Here is a 20,030-nt window from a genome sequence, read left to right as displayed (position 1 = left end):
TGCCATCTCAGCAAATACACAAACAGTACATTTCTATGTCTCTTCCCTTATAAGGAAAAGCTCCTTTCAATAGGAAAGGGGATACAGTCAGACAGTTACACCACCACCAGGGCTTATCCTTTTCCAGTTTCAAACTTGCTGGAAGATATTGTTTGCTGCAGCACTTCAAATGCCTCTGGTGAATGGTAGGACACTGCCTGCCTCCTCTCTTTCTTCTCTGGGGTGATTTTGGTTTTGATGTTTCGGTCATTGTTTTTTGAGGAGAAGCAGCTAGCTCCTTCTGTTTCAGTAGCATGGCGCACTGTGAAACCATACCCCAACCCCACCTGCCTTTAGAGTTACAAATACAGCTGCTGCACCAGAGACTGCTTTGGGGCTGACAATAAATCGACCCAAAAGATCAAGACCACAGCAAGATATGGTGTAGCCTTGTGGCTGCCTGTAGCGTGGGGAGCTGTCAATCCCAGCTCATGCTTGTCTTCAACAAACTGCAGGAACACCGAGGATTTGCCCTCTGCTCATAGGTAAGCCTCATGAATGAAAAAACGTCCTGGAAATATCTTTCCTGTTTCTTCACAGTCACTCTAATGTAAGAGAAAACAAGATCAGAGTTGGTTTTTTTTTCTTTTTAAATTTTTCTGGCAAATTACAGCAAAGCCCTTCATTATCAAGAAAGGACGCACCATGAATACAGTTTGGGATACCTTCCACATGAGATTTCTTATTTCAGTGTAGCTGGTATGAACAAGGGCTGTGTCTGCATTGCAGGACAGAAGCACTCCACATTTTTCGCCCCCAAAGGCAGGAACAGCTAGGAGAGGAACTGAGAGGAGCAGCTAGGAGCGGTTATGTGAGAGATGTGAGTGATGAATGTAAACAGCAGTGAGGAAGAAAAATACACTAAGGTTTCTGGAGTGTGAAATTGGTAATTGAAAATAACACCCAAAATGTTCATGTTGGTGATCACAACTGCTGTGTAGTGCTGAGATCGGTAAACCACTAGAACAGCCGTTTGAAGGGAGTGACTAAAGCTTTAGCAGCCCAGCTGCTACACCAGTGATAAATGATCCACAATAAATAATCTGGCATGCAATCCACAAGGAATACACAAGTCTATAGAGGAGACCACGCTAGGAATTTGTGGACTTCTTGCTCAAATCAAAACACTGTTATGGGACTGAGATTTTGTGTTTCAACCCGACTGTCATTGTTCTGTGGAGATGTGGAGGGAGACATTTTGTTCATTTACACCACTTGGTGTACTTTCACTATGGTTGGGTCTGTAGACCCTTGCTCAACATATTAAGTTAGTAGTATGGCATTCCAGGAAATAACCTGAAAGTACATAAAAGGAGGTTCTGTTCATGCCTCTGACTGAACCCTAGCATAATTCTTGCAATAGATAAAAAAAGTAGAAAATTAGAAAAGGAGAAAAGAAAGGCAGAACTATTACTAGGGGGAAAAAGAGGGGGGAAAAAAAGGAAATAAAAGAAAGAAATAAAAAAAGAACTAACAGTGACAGGAAGAATTATAAAGCATGGAAGAGAGCTAGACATTCATAGCTAAGGTTATCTTAGTCTGTGACACGTGCACAAGACTTTATGAGGACTATGAATCCTTGTGCTCCAGAGCAAATATGATTATTAATACAATTCGGGAACACCTTGGTCCACTTTCTGAGGATAACTGTGTGTGTGTGTTGTGTACTCCAGCCTACTAGTGTATTAAAGCAGTCAGATCAACAAGACATCAGAAGCGTCTCCTGAATGGAAGTGTTTAATCCTCATCACTTGTGTTATGTTACAGCTGTACAGTTGCGAACTGACAAGTGGTATTAGGACCGGATCAGCGGATTCTGGGAGAGTAGCGGTATCTTTACGTGCTTGCCTTGTCACTGTGGGTTTTTTCCTGGCCCTCACTTTTGGCCATTTTGTCCATCACTTGTGTTGGTTAGAACTGAGGAATCATTTGGCAGTTTTGGATGTGGACCAACAGGCTTGAGTTGCTCCTGGAGCCCATCACCATGCCAGTTCCCTTCGTATGACGCTATTTTTACATATGTCTAAAAGAGAATGAAAACGGGGAAATGTAATAGGTCCAATCCAACATATGTAAATCCTCACGTGATAGTTCTGAAAAACAAAATAATGAATTCCAACCTTGCGGAATGTCTTCTAGGTTCTCATAATCATTTTGGTCTGACAAACCAGTCCTCCTGCCGATGGTTGTTACCTCTCTGTAATTGGATGGCGGGTTTTTCACAGATATAGCGAAGCTGTTCATCACATGCTGCTGTGTATATGGCAGTACTATCAAAATATCCACAGGATCTGTAGCTGTATAAATATCTCATCCTAGGAAAGAAGTATCTTTATTGTTACATCTCATCTCATTCAAATGGTGCATCCTTGCCCCTTCCAAAAAGAACTGTCTTTGCAAGAATTACTTATGTGGCTTTCACAAAGAATATATACCCCCAACAAACAGTTTAGTGACATCATGAGCTAACTCCTGGGAGACTGACCCTGTCCTGAACATGTCAACAAGCACCCCCAGCAGACTCTAAAGGTAGATCTTAAACCATTTCTTGTACCTGACAGTAAGAAACAATAACTTCTGGGTACTGACTGGAGAGTGTCAGTGGCTATTTCAACAGAAATGTTGGAAGAAGACTGCTCAATAATGAAAAGGAAAATTGGCAAAGCAGGTTTGAAAGCAAGAACAAGAATATATTGTATTTCTGAAATAACATGTTAAACCGAAGTGAAATGATTCTAGAGAGTAAATAGTGTCATATAAAAATTAAACAGTATCAAATCAAAAGCATGAAATGAAACATGTTTCCACTGGAGTTTTTTCCATGTGTCCTCAATGAAACAAGATGTCAAACATAAGAGAAATATATGGCATTTATGGTCAATCGAAAACTAAATTGTTGAAATAAACCTTCAGGGTACTTTTTTTTTTTTGCCCAGTAATAGTGCCTAGACCATCATCCAAGCAATCCTATGTGAGGCCAAGAAAAATCTGGAATGGAGAAGTGAGACCCAGAATACAGAGAAAGCTGCTCGAAAGTTGGCTGTTCAATGTTCCCTTCGTGTCAGAGAAACTGGGAGTTGCATACAGATGAGGACTGACTTTATGAACTGCGGGTAAGCTGCCCACTTACCAAGACTTTTGTTCTTCTGTAATAGCTGTGTTGTCTGCCCAATACCAGTGTCTATGTTCCTCTCTAAATGTTAATCCAATCCAGTATTGTTTTCCTGGAAATTTTTTTAACAGTTCCTATGCAGAGCAAGCAGAATTCAAAGCAGATATTCAAGAAAATATTAAAAATAAATATTTAGCCTCAGAAGTTTAAAACATTGATGAAAATTGCTTTAAAGAGTATAAATACCACAAACTCTTAACCTGTCAGGACAAGTTCTGCTCTTAGAGGGAAAGCCTCTAAGGAGAAGTGATAGTAGAGCTACCTTTAATCAAAGAGAAGATACATTTATAGCTCTGAAGAGCTCATGAACCTGTTTTAAACCCTCTGGGTGAAACACTGGATTGTTCTCCTCCCTTTAGTCATGAATCATTCCTCCTCTTTTACTCTGTCCTTAGCATTTGTCAACAGTGAAAAGGAAGCGTCTGCAAGGAGCTGCTGGGTTTGATTTGTTGAACCTTCACACTTGACTCTAGCATCATTAACTTATTCCCAAAAGCTGGACCATGACAAGTAGAGGAGGTCTTAAAGTTAAGCATTTAGTGATATTCTGTTCTTAAAAAATGCTCTGAGCAGAACAGGTAAGAATGTAAACTTAAATAAGCTGCCTTTCTCACTGCTGCTTGAGGGAATTCTCTGAAGATTTGAATTAATTTTTTTCTGTTGTTCTCCTCCTTCCTTCACTTATCATTGTCACTCCCAGTGCACTTCTCCATTTTCTCTTTTTCCTCATACTTCTTAATGCCATGACAGCTAGTACAGACTGTACCTCACAATCTTTGCTGTTACCAGTTTGGGAGGGTGAGAATAAAGCTACTCCCCTTTTCTTCTGGGAGAAACCTTATGGCCTGCCACTTAGTAAGAGGTGAATTGGCATCTGTCAAATGCTGGAGAGCAGACAGATCCAGCCCCTGACTGCTAGCTCTTGGGACATCTTTTCTGCCTTCAGTCTTCCAATACGTCTGTTGGCATCCAGAGTCAAAAGCATTATTTCACTCTACACCTGGCATTTTCTCTTCCCACCTCAGTTGATTTTAACTTACCAGAAGATTAGAACAGATTTCAGCAACTCGCTGCCAAGTCTTTTAATTTTGGTTTAAAAGATGAGATCAACTCATCAAAATGGGGAGGACTATGGTTTGCTTATGGGGAGACCAGGTTTTCAAACTAATGTCTTACCAAATCCTTGTATGGATCTGTAATACTTGTTAAATTAGTGAAGTCACTGCCCATGACAAAACAGCCATGAACCTGCTTTCACTGGTCATCCCAGTAAATAGCCAGCCATGGCAAGCCGTGGCAAGATGGGCTGTCTCCAACCGCCATCCCCTCAAAGGGCAGCGCCTTGTGTGGCGATGACCAGTCCTACTACACCTCAGCACTGCCCAGGACAACCTGATCACTGTAGAAAAACTCCTGCTCACAGTACCATTTAAGAAAATTGTGTGTGAATTGAGTAGCTGATAGGGTGTATGAACTTCCCCCATGCTGAACAAGAGTGAGAAACCAGTCCATACCAGCTTTGCTGCATCTTTTACCAGAAGAATAGTAGAGTTTTGTGAGGAACAAAACAAGTGACTCTGTTCCCACGACTTCTGGTCCTCGGAGTGGTAGTAACACGTATCGCCACCTTCCCACTTCCAGTTTGCAGGGCAGAGTACACAATTCTGGCCTGGAAAAGGAAAACCATCACTCCATTTCTGTTCCCAGGCTGTCCCTCACAGAACATTGCTGTTGGCCTGTGACAACATGAGCCATAGGGACTGAGGATGTTTGAGATGGTCCTCATTTAGTCAAAATCCCACTGTGGTCCCAGAAGGTTCAGGTAACAAAAGAGATGAAAACTGAGTCATCTCCCTGTTTCTCCCATTCCTTTAGCACTGGGAGGAGGTTCAGGTGTTGCAAATGGGATTTATTTTGCCTACTTTTAGGTTTCTACAAAGGTGACATGAATCAACCCATCTGGATTCCCATGTTAGCCAATGGACAGAAGTAGGTGTGTCTCACGCGTGCTTTTTCTGTCATTTCAGGTGTCTTTCTTGGGAGGAAACAGACTGTATCCTTGCACTACCCATTTCTCTTAATTAAATAAAAGGGAGACCTAGACAGTCAGCTTGTCTGTGGAACAATATCCGGACAAATGAAATCCCCTTTCCCAACAGTCACAACAGGATCCCTTTGACCCATGCCCCTACTCTTCGGTGTATTATTTCTGAAGAGAACTAATCCTCTGGCTGGCTCGTTGTCAGATGCCAGTTAAATAACCAAGCTGTGGCAAACTGATTTCAGAAACAGCCCTGCACTGGGCACAGTCAAGGGACAGGGAGTGAACTCCCCGGTTGGTTTAGCTTTGCTTCACCGCACATTGCTTCTGACTTCAGGAGATTCCTGTCTTACCTGGGGTTGGTACTAGCACACTGTCCTGTATGGGGAATGCTGTTCACGTAAAGCACAGTAAGTTGTTTAATCCTCAGGCACCACTGTAAAACTGTCTTACCAGGTGCCAATGAGCATGCTGTAGAGATCCCTGAACTAGGGCTGATGGGAACAGGCATGTTCAGAAGGCATCCCTCAGAACCCTTTACTTGTGGAAACTAAATCCTGAAGCCCTGGTACCACTGCCAGGCCCCACACCAGTGCACATATGGCTCACCTGAGGAGATAGACCTGAGTAGACACAGAATACACACCTCATTTCCTTCCCTGCCGTGTTGAAAGATAAGCCCTCATCAAAACCTGTTGATTTACCGTTATTTTTCAGGTTTTTTCCCCCTTCCAAGCACAGCTGATTTCCTATTGCTTGCAACATATTTGAGAAATTTGCATGGAGTTCATTCTTTGTCATGTTGAGGTCTCTAAGTTGTGTCCTGTAGTCCTTGGGAATCTGGAAAACTGAAATTCACAATAAGACATTCTCCAGTGCTGTCCATTCCCACAGGTAGGGAATGTCTTAGCAAATCAATAAACCATTGGGGATAAAGGTTACTTGCATGTAAGGGCTGCCAAGATGGAGAACATTTGCACAGTGGATTTCTTATTATTTGGCTGTGAGTGAACAACAAAATTAAAGTGTCACTTTTTATCACATATTTCCATTGTGCATCTTTCTCTTCGTTGGTTTGTAGGCTGTGATTTTTTCCTAAAAATGTGAACTTCAGCTCTGGATCACAGTGGAGTTGTTGCAGATGGGAGGTACCTGATGGCACAACCTGTTTATTGTGACACAGGGCTTTTCCCTTCCCTTCAGATCTAGCATTATCAAAGGGGAATTCATTCCATCCCTTGTCAGTACAGCAGGACTGTAGATACAGTTTTTAGGAGACCAGACAACGGCAGCCAGAGCAAGCAGTGAATCTCCTACTCCACCCCTTTCCAGCTGCCCTCCATGTTGCTTATTTCTAGCCTCATCACATCGAGAAGAGGAAAAAGATGCTGCAGCAAGGGAAAATATTTGGTTTGCCTGGTTGACTCTTCTCAGCTGAACCAGAAATTGCACCTGAAGGAGATGTCAGTCTGATGTCATTTAGTAGCTTGAGCCCCCTAGCAAACAGAAATGCATTAGTACTTACGTAAAACTGCCAGGGTCACCAACGCCATCAGCAAAGCCAGGCACAGCGTGAACAAAATCAGGACTACTGGCGAGAAAGAGCGTGACGAGGTGGGAAGCCCTGGGAGGAATTCAGTCATGAAATGGAGGTGTGATACTAAGAGAATGGTGTACACATTAGCCTCATTAAATCACAGACATCTTTGTGGTGCATTGGTCAATAAATAATTGCTTTTACTTTACGGTTTTGTATCCTTGCTGCAGAGTCTCCACACACAGCAAAAGATGCCTAAACAAAGTAAGAGAGTGAGAGATCACAACAGCTCAGTGGAGAATGTGGACAGCCTTGGTCCTTTCGAAGGCCATGGACTGTGGCAAGAAAGATACTGAGAAAACTAGGTATTGCAAAATCTAGAAAGTTGATTGATGAAAGCTGAAAACAAATTTGTACTGTATGCTTATGGTAATTTGTGGTGTGCAGCATATATCTGTGGTAATCTGCTTAATTTGAGTGCTTCAGTAAAATCCTCTGGTACTTTATGGTATTTTGAGATTTGTAGCTAGGAATTCACAGAGAATTTTTCTGTAATAAGGGTTACAGCCTAGATACAGAAATAAGCAGTCAATGAGGAGAAAAAGGAACAATCTTTTCCTGAGCAAAAGAAATTTTAAGCATGTGGATCATCCAAAAGAGGCCTTGTTTATAGGAGCTGGAAGATTTCATGGGTTAAGATGCACTGAATGAGGGAGAAAAAGCATTCAGTTTGTCAAGGAAGCGTTAAATCTAAGGCAGATATTAAAGTTGCCACTATATGGACTTTGTGGACAGCTGCAACCAGCTTGACTTAATCCTTTAGGCAGTAGAAAGGGAATGTGGAGAGGAAACTACTAGCCTAGAAAAGGGAAAGGGGTATTTAAAATTGGGGACTGAGTTGCTGAAGGAGCAGGAACTGAAATTTAGTGTGTCAAGTTGAAGGAATAGGAATAGAAACCATGCAGTGTGCCCCTCCTGCAAATAAGCTGCGGTCAGCTTCTGTGGTGAAGCAACCCCGGGCAAAATGTTGTACAAGACCACACTCTATAGAAACTCAAGTTGATGAATTATAACAGGTGAAAGAGCATCAAGCAATGGATGTTGTCTTGAACTGGGGCACAGATCACTGCTGGCTTATATTCAACCTCCCATTCACCATAAACCCCAGGTCCTTTTCAGCAAAGGCCTCCACAGCCAGCCTGCTCCTGGTCTGTATTACTGCCTGGGATTAGTCCAGCCTCAGTTCACAACAACTTGTGGAGCTTCATGGGGTTTCTGCTCACACGGTCCTCAAGTTTCTCAAGGTCCCTCTGTACTGAAGATCTACCACTTGGTAGCATCAGCCACCATCCCTAATTTAAGTATCATCATAAATTTGCTGAAGACACACTCTGTGTCATTGTTCAGGTCATTGATGAGGATATCAAACAATATAGGCTCAGTATTAACCCCTGAGGGACCTCTGCAGGACTCTTCCAACAAGCAGATGTTGAGCCATTAGTTACTGCCCTTTGAGCCTAGTCGTCCAGCCAGTTTTCAACCCACCTAACAGTCCACCATCCAGTCTATACTTCCTCAGCTTTAAAATGACAATACTGTAAGAGATACTGACAAAAGCCTTGCTAAATATATATTACATCTCCCACGCTCCTTGCACCTGCATTTCATCATGGAGTGCAATCTCAGCATAAGGAAGTGCTCTAACTTCTCGGTATTGCATAAAAGAGAAATACCCAGGCCCTTCATGACGAGAAAGAACATCTCCCTTCTGCATTATTTTCCAAAGTCTGATCTCACAGGCATACAACAGATACACTCAGAGACAAAGCCCGCACAGGAGGATCGCATACCTGATAGATTCTAACAAGACTTAAGGATACATTGACTGCTAGGACATACAGCTATTTTTAAGGCCAAAGTGCTTCTGTCCATGCTCTGAAGCTGAATATTAGATGTCTGGAGAACTTCACTAACAGAAATTTGACTCCCCTAAGGCAGGCTGCTAAATAAACTCACATAAATTGGAGCTAAAGGGAAAAAAATAGTTTGTTCCTACCCCTACAAAGTCACAGCCCCAAGCTGAAGATGGAAAGCTGAAGACTGTCCACGCTTCCTGGAGCTTTTAGATGAGAAGAGACAAAGATTTCGTAGTTTGAAAGTGAGATTTCACAAACAAACACAAAGTATTTTCTGGGCAGCAATATGAATCAAGGCCAAGCAGTAGTTTTAGCTTTGGCTTTAATTAAAGTATTGCCTCAAGAATTTCTTTAGGTAATGGTTCCCTGTACTGTACTTTGTAACCTCACACGGCTTCTGCTACATCTAGCACTGCTGAAGGGGCCTTGGGCTGGATCCTCCTTCATGTACAGTACTCCCATGGTCCTAGAATGGATATATTTGTTCATTGTGGTTGTTTAAATTTGTTGTTTGTGAAATAATGCACAGACTCTGCTGTGCCCTCTCAAAATGGTGCTTTCTCATCATGAGATATGTGTTGTCTACCCTGGGACATAGAAGCAGGACATCTGGGGTCTTACACTGGTGTCACTGGATGTTAAAGGAAAACAAGACCAGAGCTTAACACAAAGACAGTTCAGATTTTTGCTTTTTTTTTTTTTTTTTTTTTTTAGCCCCAAATCATACTTTGGCAATGCTTAAGACAATAATTAATATAACAATGTTCAAAAACATAAAAGCATTCAAAACCACTGCTCCTTGATACAGAATTCCCCAGAGAATTCATTCTGAATCACAAGTAAGTTGTCCTCTTGTTTGTAAACCTCTGCTCTAGAGCCTGACTCCACATGAACAGCCAGCACTTTCTGTGTTCTTTGTTCCCATGAGTTGCAGCACTCAAATCTAGAGCTCATCTTCACAGGTGCTCTTAAGCAATTTAACACAAATTAAGCAAAATCAATTTAGAATTACTATTTAAAATACAGTATTTAAAATGCATTCAGCTCTTTAACAGATATAGCCTGAACAGTTTCAAAGGCTGGTGCCTTAATTCAGGCTAGAACTTCAGAAGTGAAATAGGGTGTGTCAGTTAAAGCTAATTCAATTCTAAGCTTGACTGCAAATGCATGGAGAAATTAAATGGAACAGATCCACTTTAAAAATTAGTTCAAATTAACTCTTTTGAGGTTTAGACAATTAGGACTATTTGTGAAGCTTAGTGTAACTCTCAGTGATATACTTTTCCATGAAATAATAAGATCACTACTTCCGGCATACCTACCAAACTCTAAAAAGGCAGAAATTACAGCAAAAAAAACCCAGAACACATTTGCAACTAGTATAACTTTTCTGATAGTAACAAAGCTAACAAAGGCCCGTTGGGCATATAATTAAAAGTATTTCCCATCCCACCAACATTAGCAAGAATAAATCACAAAAGCTTCATAGATACTACACCTTTTCCCTTAGTATCTTCAGGCTTTCTGATATTATCCAGGTCATAGATGTTTTCAAATTTCAGATTGGCATATGTTACTTCTTCTGTCATAGCTGGTAAAAAGAAAAGCGTCAGAAAAAATAGGTAGAAAAGGATCTAGCATTTGCAGCTAGTAAGCTAGGAAGAAAATCTACCCCTTTGTGGGGTTTCCCTATACTGGCAGGCACAAATGAAGCAGTAAAGACATCCAGATACATCTGAGCTTCCTCAATCACAGTACTGCCCAGAAAATGTTCCTCTCTCACTCACTGCTGTATTCGCTTCCTTCCTCCTTACCTCACTTCTACCCTCCCTGACTGGCATATATTTGTTTTCGCCATTACTGAAGAAAATGCAGACACTTTTATAGAACTCTGTTAGAACTCTTCTTCTTTTGGAAAGACAATATTTAATTCCTGATTACACTAGGTTCTGGCTTGAAACATAGAACTGATTAAAAAGTTTTACAGCTTTGAGGCTGTCCTTTAGTTTAAGCAGCTGTTTTCAGCAGCAGATTTGTGATCACACTTTAGTTTTCCTACTGGGAACAGAAAGCAAAAAGCAAACCAAACAAAAAGCAAAGTGCTGAAAGCAAACCAGAAGGTGGACTTGCATCTTAGAGCTGGCAAATTGCTCGCTCATCCAAAAGAAGCAAGCGCTTCTGCTCGAAGTTGGCACCTCAGCTAGGATATGTCAGGGTGTTGGCTCTTACCTTCCATGACAACTTCCCAAAGAGATTGTTTGGTCTGAGAGCTCAAAGCCACCAAACTAGAAGGACCTTTTGACAAAGGCTACATCTCAGATGATATTTTCTTCCACTCAGTTTTCTAGAATTAATGTTTTATTTCTATTTCTGGAATAATTTTCTTTATTCTTTGTTTCTTCTCCCCGTCTATGGCATGAGGAAAAGCATAAGCTAACAGATTTGAGACTGCACAGTAAAGTGAGCCTTCAGGAAAATACATTTAATTTATTTCCCTTGCAGAGATGGACACAGCTGTAGAAACTACCTTTCTCTGAGGTGGACAGACAATCCTAGAAAGGAAAAGAAATGACAGGGGGACCTGGTTCACAGAATCACAGAATCACAGAATGGCAAGGGTTGGAAGGGACCTCAGGAAATCATCTAGCCCACCCCCCCCTGCTAAAGCAGGTTCATCTAGAGCAGGTTGCACAGGACATAATCCAGGCAGGCTTTGAATATCTCCAGAGAAGGAGACTCCACAATCCCCCTGGGCAGCCTGTTCCAGTGCTCTGCCACACTCAAAGTAAAGTAGTTCTTCCTCATATTCAACTGAAACCTCTTATGTTTCAGTTTGTGCCCATTGCCTGTTTGTGCCATTGTCCTGTTTCTGGGCACCACTGAGAAGAGTCTCCATCCTTGTGACTTCCACCCTTAAGATATTTGTATGTGTTGATGAGTTCCCCTCTCAGTCTTCTCTTCTTCAGGCTAAATAAGCCCAGCTCTCTCAGCCTTTGCTCATAGGGGAGATGCTCCAGTCCCCTCATCATCTTTGTTAGCCAAGGAGTGAGCACATGTTTCGCTGCATGAGAAATGGGCCCCCTGCCCTACTGCAGTGCGCCTCCCATGAGCCTGTCGGTTGCTGCATGTCTCTGGAGAACAGCAATTCTTTGTTATCCTGGTAGGGCAGTGCTTTGCTGGACTATCGCTATTATCCAAAGAATTGTCTAGGGCAAATTGTGTAACAGCTGGCATAACTGAGTCCATGAGACAGGTTGTTCTAGGGCAAAAGGAAAATGTTCAGGCGATGCTGAAATGTTAGTGATTCTACATGGAGTAGAAAGGCAGACAGACACACTCCTTAATGAAAAAAGAAGCAAGAGAGTGGATTACCCAAGAAGTTTGAAGCCCCTCTTTATGAAGTTTTTTAACACTTTCACAGTTGTGAAACCTTATTTGTTCATGACAAAAACAGGATGTCTGGAGTTTCCAGTAAAAATTTTGCAACTTAGCAAAAATGATGAATGGAGCAGAAGTAGATTACGCATGCACATTACTGCCTGAGTGATTAGCATGAGGCTTACTATTCTACCCTGTCTTAGGAGTGTAAAGCATTCTAAAAATCCACTAACTAATCCTCCTTTGTACTTCTGGACCTGCAAAACTAAGACTTAGGCTTTCATTTTCTGCTTTACTGAGAAAATTAACCAAACAATGTTCTTTATATCAATGCTAAAAAAATGACTAATCTAAATTAACAAAAGAAATTTAGATCATTAAAATTCTGGATCAGCTATGTAGATGGAACAAAAAAAAGTATATTTAATACAAAATATCAAAAAACTATCCAAGGTTTCCAGAAACCAAATCCTTCTAAAAATCAGCCTGACCTCTTTTTTTTGTTGTTGTTTTTTTTTTCCCCCTTGGTTTTGGGTTGGGTTTTGGTTTGTTTTTTTTTCCCCACAGGTGTGCTTGTTTAGGAAAGTGTCATTAGTAAAGCATGTTTATTTGTAAATACCTAAAATGATCCATCAGCTTTGTGCACAAAAATAATTCTGGAGCTTTCGAAAGTTCCACTCTATATCCACTCTTAGGCACCAAGTTGAAGGATTTCAACTTTCAGAGGCTCTTCATTGACTTAAAGGAGGAAAGCTAGCACCCAGCAACTCTGAAAGCTGTAACATTCTCATGTAGGCATTAGGAAAAATAAACATCTGTATAATATAATTTTTGTTTATTTATTACCTATTATAATTGAATATTTGACTACTGCTCCAGAAAATAAAAAATTATAATAATTTCAGAGAAACCATATGTAAGGTCTAAAATAAAGAAAGTAGGATAAGTTTCTAACAGAAAACATATATAATCACCCTGTTGTAGTAGACTACTGCTGTCTCTTCTCCATTTCCTAACTGACCCTTATACAGAGTGAGAAAACTTCTGGCTGTTTGAAGTATTAAAAAATGGCATAAATGTGAGAATTTCAACACTTGTTTGATCTAGGCAGCTGACTCCAAAAACTTCTGGACTTACAGGAAGAAGCCTTTGCTGTTTACTTAGTTGATACATAATTTGTTGTGCTGCATCTCAAAATGTGTTGTGAAGATCGTTTGTCAGTTGGCAGTACTGAAGGTAAATCGGAGAATGAGTGTTTCTAATTTGTTGTAAGCAAATACAGCTACAGTTCATTTTCCTGAAAGTCTTAAGGAACTGAAAAATCAAAATGGGTTGAAATTCAATAATGCAAATGGCAAGGCCAGGTATATGGGAATTAGTAGCCAGAACTTTCTGAATCAGAAAGGGCTCAAAAAGAGAAGGTCCTGAGTATAGTAACATTTGCTGTGAGTTTGAGTAAGAACTAGGAATATACTGTGCCTGTTAAGCTCTCATACCAGTTACATCAGAAGTAGTGTCTAGAGCAGTGGTAGTGAAATTTAATTGCTGCTACACAAAACAGTAGTGACACCACATCCAGAATACTCTCCTCCATTGTTCTGATCACCAAACTTTAAGAAGTATATGATATGTTTGGAATAGGCGAAGAGAAGGGCTATCTGTACAAACAGTTGGATATAGTTTAACCTTGCTAGTTAAAGACAAGTAAGACTATTGGGTAGTGCTGAAAAATGTCTGCCCAGGAGTAAAGGATTATAACCTAGTTTATGAATATTTTAAAGATGTAAGTTAGAACAAAAATTTCTTGCACAGGTTAAGGGAAATTCTTTCAGATGGGAGTATCCATTACAATTCAACTGTGCATGTAAGCTGATCTTGCACTTTCATCTTCCCTTTTGGAAAAATAAGCCTTTCCCAAAATACAGGTTGATAATCATACATATGGTTCATAAAACCCCATGTGAATTCAGATATCATGGGAAGGATCCATGCAATTATAAGGTGCTTTTTTAAAACTAAACCACAAACCCACTATTACAAAAGTAAAAACAGGCAAACAAGGGAATCAAAAGAACCCTCAAACCTGAAAAACTTATAGCAGAATTAGCTACATCCCTAAATGTCACAGCTGCTCATCTAGGCATGTAATGTATCACAACTGAGGCAACACAAGCCTTCAGAAGAGCTAGGGAAGTGAAATAAATGCATCAAACCTGCTGGAATATACTCAGGCCAGCAAGCTAGAGTGAATAAGATCAACTAGGTGACAGTGCATAAGCAGTTCTCCTAAAACTCAACAAACCAGAAAAATTCAATAGCATAAAATAGAAGGACATGAGCTTGGAAGACTAATAAATAAAAGGACTGCTTGGAACAATAAGTTCATCTGCTGGAAATGACTGTGAAAGCTGGTCACAGGATGTATATGGACTGTTTGCATCCTGTGAACACGATAAACTTTGGGAAATGTGTTCCTAACAGAAACAGAGACAAGCTGGTGCTCAGGCTCTGCTTCGTCACTTCTTCGAGTGCAGAAAAAGTCTGCGCTGATGACAGGAATGTGAGGCCTCTCTTGCAGGAGAAAGACTGAAAACCTTGTCTCATTTAGTTTGGCAGAATGCCATCTGGAAAGGGAAATGGTTGGTCTCTTATAGATAAAGAGGGGATAAACATAAGTGAGGAATGAGTTGTTTAGATCTAGGTGGTCTGACATCTTCTACAAAGGCAGTGACCACAGCTGGAGGAGCAGGAGAGGACGGTCCCAGCTCTTCTGCTTCCCACTCCCCATAACGGCATCACAATGTGACAGTTTATTAGAGTAAATAGAGCCACTGTTATTTTTGGTTTATTCTATCGCTTGGAAAAGAACCAGTGGTAGAAAGAGAGTTTCAGTGCTTTCTGCTAAGGCTGGCCCTGTATTTCTGAACACTGCTGAATAGCAAGAAATGCTTCTGGCTGCTCCTCAGTTCAAGTGGACAACTCACCCAGCGTCAGACCCTGGTGCGGTTTAAAGTAACCCTGTTGCAAGTTATCAGATAACATTATGACTTTTCAAGATTCTAAAAGCTTGAAGCTACAGCTCTAATGAGGCGTGAGACTGAGAAATCAATGCTAATGATCAAAGCTGGATCTTAATGGTTGGAAAGTTTGAGGGCTTCCAGCTCTGATGATCAATGCGTTGATTAAGTAGTTCAGTTGATATTTCTCCTTGTACATCTCCTCTTCCATCTTAGATAATGCTGGTCTTTTTCTTTTCTTTCCTTTTTTTTTTCTCTTTGCCCCCCCTTTTTTTTCTTCTTTTGCTTCTTCTTAGTCTGGAATTCTGCTTCCCTTTGACCTCCCAAGACTTCTTGTTTCGCCAAACAAGTTACCACTTCTCCTAGCATGCAAGTATTTAGAATGTGTCATATTTTGTTAGAAACCTCTTCTATGTTATTCAGTTCAAAGAATAAAATAACTACAGAAGTGATATTTGACACAAGTTTCAGAGCAACAGGACAGGACAAATTTCTGGTTGTCTGAGTATTGAGTCATTTAAGTCAAGAAATTGGATCAGGATGTTATACTTTACAGAAGAACAATGAGCTTCTGCAGCCCCTAACAACTCTTCTTTGGGAAATTAGTTTTTCTGTTGTAAATTCCCTTTCCCTCATTAAAAAAAAAAGCTTCAGGGGAGCCAAAGGCCAAAGCCAATTTTTATAACACCTTTTTTTAATTAATAGTTAATTATTGGTAGAGCCAAGCAGTTATTACTAGAAGCAGATGGCTATTCACAAAACACACGTTCTTGCTCCCCTTGTGCAGCTCACTCACGCATTCATAGCTCCCTGGTTGGAGCAGCAGCAGTGAGGCCAAGTGCAGCATGACACTCAGCAGGGGATCTTGACACACTGGTGGCTTCCAAGCAGGTGTTCAGAAAGTCCCTCAGGGGGCCCCGAGTTTCACCAGCTGTGTGCACAACCCTGTAGCCTCTGTTGGAGACAGCAGCCACTGCCCAGCAACAGTCTGGGTTACTGTGCGTGTTGTTGTAGGTGCTGGCGTGTGCTGTCAGTAGAGACTTTGCAGGCTGTTGGCATTCTGGGTTGACCAGGTCTTGCAGTTCCAGAAGAACTCCTGCGCTCCAGAGTTTATCTGACCTTGGGAGGTTTTCAGATAGTACCTCTCAGCGCATACTCTCCTTCTCCATGTCTTGTTTTCTGGTAGCTTTTTTTCCATCAACAACAACCAGTACCTATAGCATCCATTCATAAAAAAAACCACGAAAGGCCACTTGCAGCCATCTGCTGAATTTTTGTCTCTTGCTTTATTCTTCACCATGCTTTAAATTAAAAACTGTATTATGCAAGAATAGTGTGGGTTACTAGGTAACATTCTTAGTTAACCTATAAGAGAATTTTACTTCCCTGAACCATGTGACTCGAGGAGTAGACAGCAGAGGGTGTGTCAGTGCAAGTGATGCAATAAAAGGATGGGCTGCCTCCTGTGCTTGGGTAACGAAGGCTACAGCCTCCCATTGGTTTCTATCCACCTGGTCAAAAGGGATATTTATTCCCTTACTTAAAGACAAACTCAGTCACAAAAAAAGTCTCCAGTGCCCAAGAGTTGCTACATCTAATATACAAGTGCCAGAAAAGGAAGTCAGGAAAGACAAAACACAGAAAGAAATATCAATACAAGCTAAAGGAAATATGATTACAGAGCACTACCTTGCAAAATGCCTGAGATGGAGACAGGACATGAAACTGCCTTTTGCAGGCCGTTTGGAAAAGAAAGAAGTGAAGAGCAAAACGAGCTGCTCCTCCAGGGCTGGGCTGGCATCTCGGTGAGCCAGAAAGACAGGCAGCTGTGCAAAGGGAACCAGGCAGCATGTACTGGGGCGGGAGCCCCTCTGTGCCTGGCTCCTGTGCTCCAGTACTCCACATATGAGACTGTAGACATGGACATGAAAATTTCAGAGCAAAGAAAAATAGCACATTTCTTCATGGCATATGCTCCAGACTGTCGAAAGATACTCTGAACTTAAGAAATTCCTGGCAGGCATCATCATCTGCCAGGCCAGGGGTCACCAAAGAGGAAGTTAGTTGCCTCACCTCTCAAGAGGAGGAATATTGAACAATCAGCCATAAGAAGCATTGCACATAGCACCGTCACTGGCAAGGCAAGGCAAGGGCTGTCCTGTTCGCAAGTTTCTTGACAAATCTGGTGCTAAGGTCTAAGGGTACGATAAAAGCGCTTGCAATTCCATGCTGTGCCTGGGGCATGCCTTGCAGCTTTTCACCAGCAAAGCATGAAGAACAACTGCCTCTTGCCAAGTGGGAGAGAGCATGCTGTCAGTGGAGCATTTTGATTAAACAGTGACAGCCAGCACTGCCCTGGCAGGGAAGATGCTATGGAGGGTTTGCTCAGGATCCCTGGCTGCATTTCGGCATTTGAAAACTTGAGCCCTAGAGCAGAAGTAAACTTCTTTTGATCTTGGACTTCTGCACCCTGTTCTGCCAGCTGGAAGGTCTTCTTTCAGCTCCTCCAAGTTGCAGCCCAGCTGCAATGTGTAGCAAGAAGCTTCCATGGGCCTTGGGGGACAGGCAGGAGGAGAGAAGACAGGATGGGACCTGTGGGCAGGAAACACCCTGCAGAGCAAATGTGGATGTCCTCCTCTCCAGGCAGTAAAGCTTACAAGCCCTAACTAGACCCTGGCTAGAGCCTGCTAAAACGAGTCAATGACGTCTTATTGCTGAGGCCAGGATATGGGGCTTCTTGTTCTGTGTGTTGGACTAGTGTCTCCTGCACAGACAAGGGCACGCAGCTTGACATGGTGATAAAAGAACCTTGCACGAAAATCAAAGGAAAGAAGAACAAAGGCAAGGCTGATATCTTCATGCAAGACAGATCTGGATTTGCACCTCCAGTATATCATGGAGACACATTCAAAGTGCACAGCAGCCACAACAAGAAGAGGAACGCACTTACGAAAAGATTTTTGCTTCTCTTCAGTAGAGGGAATTTTGTTCATGATGAAGCCGTAAGAAAGCAGCATCAACAGGAGTGAGCCAAATATAACCAACATGCTAAGACCGAACATGAAAAATGCAGTTCCATTGCTGTTCATGCTAGCCATATAACCACAAGCGCCGTGTCACAGGAGAAAGAGGTCAACTTTATAGCCATAGAAGCTTAAGTTACACATGGAACATGTCTGAGAGAGAGCACAAACCCAGTCAGTGCTGAAAAGGGCACCAGACGAGTACAGGCTTTGGGGTTCATGACAATGAGCTTGAAGGCTTATGTATTGCAACGCAGCTATCATAAACCGTTGCTACTAGAAGGAAAGAACCTGAACCCTGAGTAGGAGGAGCCAATGGAGAAAAACATCTGCCTAAGACAAGCAATAAATGAAACGGTCTTGATGTCTCTTAAGAACTTTGCCGACCCACGAGGGACGACTGCTTAATAACAGATCTATGAAAAGGAAGGAACAGAGGGAAAGAAATAAATGGGAGACAACAGTCAATCCTTACTGTTACCGTAACGGTGACATTTCTGGCAAGCGTAAGCAGGTCTGTGATGGAAAACACTAGGATGAGCACAAAGCTGTGCATCCAGAAAACCGGAAAATTTGAGCACGATTAATTCTGTTGCGAGGATTTGATTTCCTTTTCTCGTTTCTGCAAGCAAGTTCTGCTGCAAAGCATGATCGTGAGCCAAAGGAATGAAATCATAGTATCACAGCTTCATGCATGAGAAAAGCTGATCTTTTCCCAAATACACCATTACACCTTGAAACGCTACAAGGACCGAAAACACTTCACACTTTCAAACAGTCCTTCCTATGACAATAACTCTAAGAGTGATAACAGTAATAAGAAATTACTGTAGCTTCTCAGTTCCTTGCTGCCCAAGAGAGACTCCAGAGGAGTTTGAGCCATGTACCCAGCAGCCTTGGGACATGAAGGTCTACATACAAAGACAAGGATAAGGAACCTTGCATGAGAATCAAAGGAAAGAAGAACAAAGGCAAGGCTGATATCTTCTGGGAAGAGAAGGTATTGTTCCCCGTACCCAAAGGTCTCTTTTGAAACATCACAGATCGTTGAAGATTTGTATCACATGAGTGCAACTTTTCAGACACCATGTCAATGACTTGGTGGAACTTCACTCGCATGGGGAGTCCCTGCCTTTCTCTCTCACACTCCTGAAACAAATAGAGGGTATTTTTTCCAGCTGAGGGGCAAGGCTGGCATGGAGGAGGGGAGAACGGATGCTGGCACTGGAACTTTCAGCCTCCGGGCTTTGTCACTGCCTACTAAAGTCTCTACAAAGGACCCTTCTGGGGTGATAGGCCTTGACAGGCAGGACCCAAGGAGACACAGGTCTGGGCCGTCTGTGGCTCCTGGATCCCACGGCATGGGAAAGGAGGTCCAGGAGTGCCCCAGGAGTGGCAATGCGGGTTCGGGTGGGAGGGGAGGGGCAAGGGCTGAAGGCAGAGCTGTCGCAGGGCAGGGCCGGGGAGGAGAACGCATTGGAGAGGAGAGCGCTCGGCCTTGTAGCGGCTCCCCCCGTGCCAAGCGCTGGGAAAGCCTCTGCCACGGCAAAGAGGAGCGGAGCCGGGGAGCAGAGCCGGTCCCCGAGCTCAGCCACAAAGGGCGGAGCCAGCGGGGATGATGTCACAAGCGGGGAGGTGAGGTCACGGGGGAAGTCCTTTCCCATTGGTCCCTGCCAGCCCAGGAGAACCCTCGCTTGTCGCAGCCAAGCCCAGGACCAGCGAGGGCCAGCAGGGGAGGCCAGGAGAGGCGGGCAAGGCAGGCAGGGCAGAGGCAGGCGCAGCGTGGAGGTCCGTGCGGGAGCAAGCTGCGAGCGGCATGTCTGGCGCAGAGGAGGTCTGCACGCTGCCCGAGCAGGAGAGGGAGCCCCAAGGGTCACGTTGTGCGGGCCCCTCCGAAGGCAGCGCAG

The 20,030-nt window shown here is 42.6% G+C and overlaps 1 protein-coding gene and 1 long non-coding RNA gene across 4 annotated transcripts; one reads left to right on the top strand and one right to left on the bottom strand.

Annotated features, from left to right (window-relative positions):
• The first annotated feature begins 443 nt into the window (after positions 1–443).
• LOC118452037 lies at positions 444–3,689 on the top strand. Its single transcript, XR_004841673.1, has 3 exons — positions 444–524; positions 2,976–3,152; positions 3,607–3,689. It is a non-coding gene; the product is annotated as an uncharacterized LOC118452037 (long non-coding RNA).
• Positions 602–11,303, bottom strand: LOC104124175 (C-type lectin domain family 12 member B-like). 3 transcript variants are annotated; one of them, XM_009636487.2, is made up of 7 exons: positions 10,204–10,319; positions 6,778–6,876; positions 5,957–6,100; positions 4,726–4,880; positions 3,170–3,285; positions 2,160–2,354; positions 602–2,062 (listed from the first exon to the last, which is right to left on the bottom strand). In XM_009636487.2, the coding sequence occupies exons 1-6, from the start codon at positions 10,292–10,294 to the stop codon at positions 2,189–2,191; spliced, it is 771 nt and encodes a 256-aa protein (XP_009634782.1). In that variant the 5' UTR covers positions 10,295–10,319; the 3' UTR covers positions 602–2,062; positions 2,160–2,188. The 3 variants fall into 3 exon arrangements, with proteins under 3 accessions (XP_009634782.1, XP_035747937.1, XP_035747938.1); XM_035892044.1 differs by lacking the exons at positions 602–2,062; positions 2,160–2,354; positions 3,170–3,285 and having other exon boundaries at positions 3,294–4,880; positions 10,204–11,303; XM_035892045.1 differs by lacking the exons at positions 602–2,062; positions 2,160–2,354; positions 3,170–3,285; positions 6,778–6,876 and having other exon boundaries at positions 3,294–4,880; positions 10,204–11,303.
• Between the last annotated feature and the right edge of the window lie 8,727 nt (positions 11,304–20,030).

The sequence above is a fragment of the Egretta garzetta genome, unplaced genomic scaffold, assembly GCF_000687185.1.
Source record: "Egretta garzetta isolate BGI_Z169 unplaced genomic scaffold, ASM68718v1 scaffold293, whole genome shotgun sequence".
NCBI lineage: Eukaryota > Metazoa > Chordata > Aves > Pelecaniformes > Ardeidae > Egretta > Egretta garzetta.
The sequence above is the reverse complement of the archived record's forward strand: the minus strand, read 5'-3'. Positions and strand labels throughout refer to the sequence as shown.

Excerpts from the sequence above, each read along its gene's own strand:
- LOC104124175 (XM_035892044.1), bottom strand. The coding sequence starts at position 10,294 with ATGACAGAAGAAGTAACATATGCCAATCTGAAATTTGAAAACATCTAT. Across the intron at positions 6,101-6,777 it reads GGTGACCCTGGCAGTTTTAC|TTTTCCAGATTCCCAAGGAC; the intron begins GTAAGTACTAAT and ends TGTGAATTTCAG. Across the intron at positions 4,881-5,956 it reads AAAAAACCTGAAAAATAACG|GCCAGAATTGTGTACTCTGC; the intron begins GTAAATCAACAG and ends TTCCTTTTCCAG.